General features: G+C 40.9%; 1 protein-coding gene across 1 annotated transcript; it reads left to right on the top strand.

Annotated features, from left to right (window-relative positions):
- The first annotated feature begins 1,479 nt into the window (after positions 1 to 1,479).
- Positions 1,480 to 7,383, top strand: LOC145419155 (glutathione S-transferase Mu 4-like). The gene is made up of 5 exons (XM_080287395.1): positions 1,480 to 1,515; positions 3,032 to 3,175; positions 5,274 to 5,457; positions 6,476 to 6,567; positions 7,183 to 7,383. Exons 1-5 carry the CDS (start codon positions 1,480 to 1,482, stop codon positions 7,381 to 7,383), a joined length of 657 nt encoding a protein of 218 aa, XP_080143521.1.
- The last annotated feature ends 1,574 nt before the right edge of the window (positions 7,384 to 8,957 follow it).

Here is an 8,957-nt window from a genome sequence, read left to right as displayed (position 1 = left end):
TCGGTGACATACCAGCCTCCTTTCACGTCTGGAATGAATTCGATTTTTTTTCTGTAGTTGTTTATTTATGGTTGTATTTCTTTGTCCCTTTCTCAGTCTCTGCATTTGTCCGTCTGTCTGTTCATGACTGATAGAGAGAGAGAGAGAGAGAGAGAGAGAGAGGCAAATTGGTAAATGGATAGGTAGGTAGATAGATAAATGGAAGTATAAACAAGCAGACAGATATACGGATAGATGGACTGATCATTATGAGTTAGCATGCAGCCAGCTCTTTTCATCGCCCCGTCATTATTTATCGTTAATGTTTAATCGCTTCTCCCTCTTGAAAGATTACGTTCAGATCCTGCACGATCAATACAGCCAACTTTCGAATAGATAACTAGGCCTTGGCGCACGTAAAGTCATAAAGCGATGTGTGGAATCTGTATATACAGTGGACAGCGGCGGATCGCAGGTAAACAGGGTAGGAGAACAGTACGTGGATGGGAAAGTTAGTAGGTATTGGCTGTGACCAGTTTGCCATTTTTTCTAACAATAAATATCGTTGCCCAATTAATTTCATCATCGCCGCACTCAGCCCCTCTGGACAAGACAGCTATGCATTTTAGAAGAGATAAATGACCGATTACCCTAAATGTTCCTGTAGAAAATTCGGTAAATAAATGGTGTTGGATTTTGGACCAGTGGCAAGTTCCTTGGTCCGTTTTCACAGACCTTGAGCTTAAGTGGTGTATGAAACTGCTTGTTCATACATTAACTGTCATTCTTACAGCCACCAAACACTTCACAACCAAACTAAAAGTCATTATCGAAGTGAAGTAGAACAATTACATATAATGATGTCAGGCCTTCTTCCCTTCTCTGTGGACTTGCTTATCGTAAAGCCTGGTTACACTTTTTTTATACTACGACATCTACTTTTAATGATACTCTTGCTGCTACCAGAGGATTTTATTCATCTCAGCAGACCCCCGAGCCCCTTGGGTGTGAGGGAACAATACCTAACACCTCCACTTCGAAAAGTCTCAGCTAAGCACAGCAAAATTATCAAGGAGGTAGCAATAACAAACTAAAGAATATGTCATCATAGTGAAAGTGTTAGGGTCTCCTAGAATTAAAGGCCTCCTCCAAAGGTAAATAAAACAGTGAGATACAACAAGAATAAATGAAAAAGACGATCTCGTAGTGAATGAGTTGCAGTTCTTTATGAATATCGAGGATAGGTCCGGAGTGCTAACTCATCCCCACTCAACATCCTTCATAGCTTTGTCGCAGTCCACCCTCTTCCCCACTCCTTTACCATCCACCTTCCCTCACACACCTTCGTCACCTTCCAACCACTCTTTCAGCATCCACTATCCCGGCTCCACATCCTCAAAGCCACATCATTCATTCACTCACAGTTTTCCAATATTCACGTCCTTACAGTCCCACCGAGCACTTACATTGTCGGCGTCCACCTTCTCTCACACAGCCACCATGCCTGCTGTCCTTGCCTATTGGAATCTTCGTGGGGTAAGACACTAGTACGTTATAACTTTTTATCCATTACTTTTATCATTTCTATCATATGGCTTATGAATAGCAAGGTGAATATGAAAGTAAATACGTCGTGTTGTGACCGTATTATGATCCTTACATTTGCGCATGGAAGAGAATATTTGACTTTGCTGTAAGGACACAAGAGTGAGAGGAGTGGAAAGGGGTTATCTGAGAGAAGAGTGTAGACCTGTGTTGAGAGACGACAGACATATGAGGAAGTTCGGGTGTGTTTTGATGCAGACATGGACGTGTTGGAAAGTTTTAGGAGGAATACTCTGAGATAGTCTGGCATGGATAGTGAGAGACTGAGTGGGAGAATCTGTGTCAATAAGGTAAAGGGGAAGAAGATTGAGAATGAAGTGGAGGGAGGCGGTACTGGTGTATAAAACTAAGAGTGGTGTGGGACAAGTGAAGCCTCTTGATGGTGCAGGACAGGGCGACGAGAAGGCGTATTCGAGGCCACCCACTCTGAGATTTAGGCGTCTTGATATAGGTCAATACTAAATAGGGGCGTTCTTATAAGTTTCCTACCAATTTCTGCTAACATTTTCCCCCATCCACCGTCCCTCAAGCATACACTATACCGTCTAGCCTTCACCCCTGCATCACAGACGTTCGTGGGGTAAAAGAGCAGAGTATTTTATCAATGTGCTGATAAGACAAAACCCGATCAGTCATTGTTGGTTAGTTACATTATTTCACCTTGTCAGTGTGATTTAGACAGTCCAGTCAGTCATTGTTGTTTACATAAAATAGTCATATCAGTAAGTGTTGGTCCAGTTAGTGTTTGTTAGGCCAGTTATACTAGTCTAGAGTTGTTCAGATATATTAGCCCAGTCAGTGTTGATTAGTTAGTCCAATGAGTTGATAGCATGATACTTTTTTTTTTTTTTTTTTTTATAAATATGACGAAGGTTCCTAACCCCTTTCAGTTCTCTTGATGGCAAAATGTTGTCAGACTGGAGGGCCGATTTTAGACTAGGAACCAGAGAGACTCATCTCTCCCTCAGTTATAACCCACCGGATTTCAGGCAAACACAACTTACTATTCAACGTATGCTAGTTGTATACTTCAGCCAGGCAAAATAAAATGTCTATAATTCTCCAGCCTGTCAGTGTTGGATATTTGAAACACAGTAGTTCAGTGAGTTGGTACTGGCGCTCTAATGTGGTTAAAATAATTTAGCCAATCAGTCAGTCAGTACTGGTGCACTGATGGCAGATGGTTTTAAAACTGTCTAGTCGGTCAACAATACTGGTAAGCTATATTAGTCAAGGCAGTCAGTTTTGATACCCTGATGGTGGATGGTATTAAAATGGTTCTTTTAATGTTGGTAAATTCTGATGTTCAAATAATCAGTGTCGGCAGTCATGGTGAGTGATGTTAGAAATATCCATTAAGTGTTGTCTAGGTACAGCAGTCTAGTTGGTGCTGTGACTGTGGATGGTGTAAACATAGAGTACTGAATGTGTGTTTGTGTGCTGGCAGCTGGCCCAGGCGGTAAGGCTGATGCTGGAGTACACAGAGACCGAGTACGAGAACAAGATCTACCAATTGGGACCCGCACCTCACCGCTTCGCCAAGTCCGAATGGAAGGCTGTCAAGTACACTCTCGGCCTTGATTTTCCCAACGTAAGTTGCATTGTATGGCCAGTGGTGTTCATTAACCCCGTGTGGGACTCCTTTTTTTGCTTATTCATACTGCTACCAGACCATTATATCAAACTGAAGAAAGACCTCCCGAGCTGCAGGGGGTTTATTAACAATGTATCTAACCCTCCAGTTCGAAAGCTTATCCTAAACAAAACAAAATTGTCTGGAATAGTGGCAAGAAAAGTGAAAGTACGAACATCAGCCTAAGAAGTTTAATCACTTCACCTCGACGACCCCTTCATAATGTTATTCTTGGTCACTCCAGACGAATTTGTTGTGTTTAGGAGGGCTCGCTTGTCGGGGTTAGGTCCCCATTTACCTCTTCACTGCCTGATTTCATTCCCTAAGCTGAATAAAATTGACTGAAGGCTGGACAGACAAAATATATTAAAGGCTGGCGCTTTTACAAAGGGAATGCAGGATGATCCCACAGAGCTGCAGTACACTGACATACTTCTGTGCGAATTGTTAAGATTATCAATTAACATACAGAATACGGGATACCAAAATTTGTGTTTGTATTATTTGACCCTTGACACCATAAATCCCTTTAAAAGGCCTAAAGAAAAATAGTTAAAAAGGTGTCTGGCGATACATGCCCATGGAATGGTTGTACCAAGTCGAAGCAAACTGATAAAGAAATAAAAGAATGATACCAAATTAAAAAGTGTTTGGAAGGAAGAAAAAAAAGGAAACTGCAAATACAGTAGTTCTCCATCACACTTGAAAACCTAAAACTACGTCATCGGACTGAACATGTTAAAAAACATAACACATTCATATACATAATTGATGACCCCTTTTAGGTTTCATTTTCTATCTGGCTATCATACAGTCCAAAATTTTTCCCGATCAGGGGCGTTGGAGCCGGGGGCTAGACTACTCAGTCCTGGCATTAATGGCGAGAATGACCCGCCTCGCTTGCCCCTGAGTGAATTTCTGTGAACAACAAAATCTTAACCACCCTTTGGCTGTTAATCCTTCGGGCCTCAGCCAGTACAACTGCCTTAACTCACTAGCGCTATTTGATTACAATAGTTATCATCCAATGCAGTATATGGTTTCCTGGGTTGCAAGAAACCATTTGGCTTGTCACTCATTGTAGAGTTACCTGAGGGCAACACTACATGGAATGAATATTGGTCTTCATTAACAAAAAGACAATACTTCTCTTAATACATGAAGAATGTAATAATGTTTCCTTTTTATCCCAGCACTGTAAACAATTATATATAAACTCATTAATTCATGTTTATGTATATTAACTACTATCTTTCAGTGCTTTGTTGGCAAATATTGGAACTTCCTTTTCACTTATTGTCATCGAATTCAGTGAACAACGTATAAAGAGATAGCCTATTCGTATCAGACTATGTTTCCTTGTATGATTTATTAAGTCTCGTGAAAACAGCTTAGACACGTTTGTCACTACAAGAAACTTAGGAAGTATACAGTGATTTATGGTCTTTCTTCCTTTACTTGCATATTTCCTTTACTTGAATATTCAAAACTCGCAGAGCAGAGGTACAAAATTCACATTCCACTTATCTTTGTAAGCTTAAGTCCTTTGTAATATATGCATGTTATTGTTAAATGTAATATTAATCTTTCACTAAAAATCGCGAGAGGATGATGCGGAGGAGTGTCCTATTATGTAATTGTAGGATGGAAGAGTAAATAGAGGAGCATGGAAGAAGGGCGAGAAGGGTACGCGGAGACAAAGAAGTAGAGTGAAAAAATGCAATATTGTTAAAGGTAGGTGATCTGTTCTTGCCACTGTGACATGCCACGATTGAAAAACCTCCATCTGCCTCTAAGCGATTCTGATCGATGCGTTCACGGCGCGTGACTTGCACCTCGACTGGGGCCTTTGGTCACAAACTATCAGGCGGGGAAGTTTAGAAGCATATGCGTTACAGAATGTCGCTATTTTAAGCTTACTGTCATATGCTCGTTATTTCTGCTTGATCTTCAGCAACATCGTTCCCAGAGTTTGGGAGCTTCGAGTGAATGGTAAATAAAGACTAATAAAAGAGTTAATGCTTGTGGTTTCTTCAGTTGTTTCTTTCACCCTCAGCTGCCGTACTACATCGACGGGGACATAAAGATCACCCAGACCAACGCCATTCTGTACTATCTGGCCGAGAAGCATAACCTGTGTGGCGAGACTGAGAAGGAGAGAATCCACGTGAACATGTTGGTGGGAGTGGCGGGGGACATGCGCAGGAAATGGGCCGGCTATACTTACGACCAATACGTAAGTTCTTTATATCTGAAAGTTTATCAGGACTGGCTATCTCCCCCCCTCCCCCCTTTTTTAAAAGTTAGTTCACTTCCTCACTTTAACATTATGAGATTATGCGGCTTATGAGATACTTTTTGAACTGAAGGGATTAGATGCAAAATGAACCCAAGCGCCTCCTTACGAGTTTATTCAGCCCAGGAGAGACTTCGAACTGGACCGGTTAGATACAGGATTCACTATTCCCCCCACAAACAACGGGGCTCTTCTTCGCTGACTAAAATCGTCTGGCGGCAGCAGGATTAGACTCCGGATGATATCGTCGGGTTGATGGTAGGGATCAGTGTATGAAGAATCCCCTTTATAATCGTTGGACACTCTTCTCATATCTTTACTTTTGCGTTTTTCTCAAATATCTGGATCCTTCCCCACCTCCAGTACAGGAAGAAGTTATTCCCTCTAGTCTGATGATAGTTTTCAATTTTTTATGTTTTTTGCTACCTTAGACAAATGAAAGGTCTATGTAGTCTCTTTAGTTCGAATGGTCTAGAAAGCAATATATGAATAAATTATACGTAATCGGACTGAAGGGGTTCGAGATCGGGAAGTATGTTAATATTTGTTAGATCTTTGTGAAAATTCTCCTGATTTTGCATTTTCCATGTGTGTGTGTGTGTGTGTGTGTGTGTGTGTGTGTGTGTGTGTGTGTTTCCGCATACTGTTCACACTAGTTAGAGTGAAAGGTAGAGTTAAGAATATTGGGAAGCATTTCATTATTTGATGGGTTGTCTGATAATAGTTCTACTTTTGTATTTTCTTCTTCCGTTTGTTTAGAGAGAACCCACAGTTACAGCAGAAGGTATATGTGAGAATACTGATATTTTGCGATCATGAGATAAAGTAGAAGGTACTGTTAAAAATAGAGACGCACCTTATTCTAAGACTATTCCACAAAGTATAAGTTATAAGGTTAAGAACACCGAGATATGCTTTACTCCATGATCGTTCCATGTCCTTATTTTTCCAGGGTTCAGAAGACGCCAAGAAACAGTACATGGAGACACTGGCAGAGCACCTCAAGCTACTCTCAGACTTCCTTGGCAAGAAGTCCTGGTTTGTTGGTGGAAAGGTATATTTTCCTCCAGTTTGACCCTTGATTTTTCTAGCTCTTACTTGTTCTGCGCCTTGACTCTAACTTGTTCTGTGCTTTGATTCTTACTTGCTCTGCGCCGTAACTCTTACCTGTCCTGCGCCGTAACTCTTACCTGTCGTGCGCCTTAACTTTTACTTGTTCTGTGGCTTGACTTGTACTTGTCCTACACTTTGACTCTTACTGGTCCTGCGCCTTGACTCTTACTTGTCCTACTCTTTGACTCCTAATTGTCCTGCACCTTGACGCTTACGTGTATTGCGCATTGACTCTTACTTACTTGTTCTGCACCTTGACTTTGACCTTCGTGCACCATGATTTTATACTTTCTCGCACCTAAACATACCTGTTAAACATCTTTATTGTCCTGCATCATACATTCACCTGTCACTTATATTTGCACGTGATCTTTGCAAAAGTATTGTATCCTAATGTACAGTTGATCTGGCATGAAAGAGGACAAATTTGAAATGTGCTTTGACTGTACATATCGTGAAATTCAAACGTAAATAATATCCGTAGGATAAATAAGTAAACTAACCACAAGTTTAGCATGTGAATAGTCGAAGCAAGTTCTTTCACCTTAACCCTCAGGTGACGCTGCCTGATTTCCTCCTGTACGAGCTCCTGGACATCAACCTGCATCTGGACCCCTCGTGCCTGAAGGATTTCAAGAACTTGCAGGAGTACCACCACCGCTTTGAAACCCTGCCGACCATCAAGAAGTATGTGGCTTCATCAAGGTATATCAAGGCGCCAATCAACGGACCTTCCGCCAAGTTTGCCAACCAGTAATATACTACTGTGGTCCTTGGTATTACATATTCTTTTGACCTGATACTGCTCTGTTTTCCTGATTGTTTTAAGTACGCAAATATGACTTATTAACTCAAGTTTTGTTACTTCCTATACTGTAGATGTCATAACAGTTTAATAAACCCAGCTCGGGGTTATATGATTTTTAGACTTGCAATGCCAGTAGTACCGGCAGTTATCTCGAGAATATAAAGCAGGTCTTCAAAAGAACATCTTGTTATTTTTCTGCCCCTCCTAGAGGCTACATTTACAGTACAGGGTGCAGATATCTGTTTCTGGTTCTCTGTCCAAGTAAGGAAGACACTGGAGAGAATTCTCTCTCTCTCTCTCTCTCTCTCCCGCGTCTTAAGGTTCCCATTGATAACATTGCACTGGCTCAGTAAAATATGTTCATGTATATAGCAGAACTGACTGACCGGGGGCTTTGTCCTTACCACAATATAGTACCAAGACAGAGAAAACAAAAGAAAAAAAAAACAGAAACGGTTAGCTCTCAGGAAAATTAAGAGCCAGTTTCAAGATTATTTTTTTTCAGTATAGGATGGTAGGGTGCTTTAATCTGGAAGACTGGAGACCGTAAAGAAAGGGAAATAATTCTGTACTGCAAGACCTGCCGAGTGTATGAATGTCTAAGGTGACCAGATAACGCTGCATAACATAACTGAAGGGATATTATGGTGAGAGTATATGTGGATAACTGGGTGTTGCGTTATCGCCTTAAAGGATTCATAGAGTTCAGAAGAGCGATGCCCAGTGTGTGTGTGTGTGTGTGTGTGTGTGAGAGAGAGAGAGAGAGAGAGAGAGAGAGAGAGAGAGAGAGAGAGAGAGTAGGTGACAATAAGGTGAGAGAGATTATGTGAGTGTGAGTGAAAGTGCGAGAGTGATGCCATGAATGTGAGATTTTTTGTTTTACTATTATCACTGGTATTAAAAAAAACAATGTCTGGAATTATGTGGAATAATCTTCCTTAAGAAAATCAACAAATGAATAGCAAAATGAAGATATATCAGTAACGAGATTCCTCGAGACACTTCTTAAACACTAGAAAAGCAGGTTAATGAAAGTTCCAAAGATGATTGTCTGAGCATGTGAAAAAGTAAGAACATCGGATAACTCTTGCATTACAGGAAGGGGCACAAAAATCGCGCGAGTGAATAGCAAGACGGGTTACATGCTCGCCGTGATGCAAGGGGCATGTACTGTATGTTGAACTTACAAAAGCAGTGACCTTTGGTTTACTCGTAAATTTTCATTTGATGTATCTATATATACTGAAACGTTATTATAATTATGACTAAAAAATACCAGTATATCCAGGTCTGTCGTATATCCACTTTTATCGTCTCCTTATCCACTTGATCACTATACTGTGGTGTAAACAAGGTCCAATTGCTGTGACAGGATTGTTACGAAGGACGACCATTAAAGTTCATTAAACTAGCCAAGTCTGATTCCTATTCATGGAAACGTGACACCAGATGACTTAGTCCAACTGTCACGTTATTACAACAATTCCCCTTCTGGATAAGCTGCCACAAAACTCATGGAGAAA

Source organism: Coenobita brevimanus, chromosome 14 (genome assembly GCF_032717465.1).
Source record: "Coenobita brevimanus isolate Jiangsu-jjx chromosome 14, ASM3271746v2, whole genome shotgun sequence".
Lineage (NCBI taxonomy): Eukaryota > Metazoa > Arthropoda > Malacostraca > Decapoda > Coenobitidae > Coenobita > Coenobita brevimanus.
The sequence above is the reverse complement of the archived record's forward strand: the minus strand, read 5'-3'. Positions and strand labels throughout refer to the sequence as shown.

What these genes read in the sequence shown, in the direction of transcription:
- LOC145419155 (XM_080287395.1), top strand. Translation starts at nt 1,480, where the DNA reads ATGCCTGCTGTCCTTGCCTATTGGAATCTTCGTGGG. An exon ending in TCGGCCTTGATTTTCCCAAC is followed by an intron (nt 3,176 to 5,273) that starts GTAAGTTGCATT and finishes TTTCACCCTCAG; the next exon opens with CTGCCGTACTACATCGACGG. An exon ending in CCTGGTTTGTTGGTGGAAAG is followed by an intron (nt 6,568 to 7,182) that starts GTATATTTTCCT and finishes CTTAACCCTCAG; the next exon opens with GTGACGCTGCCTGATTTCCT.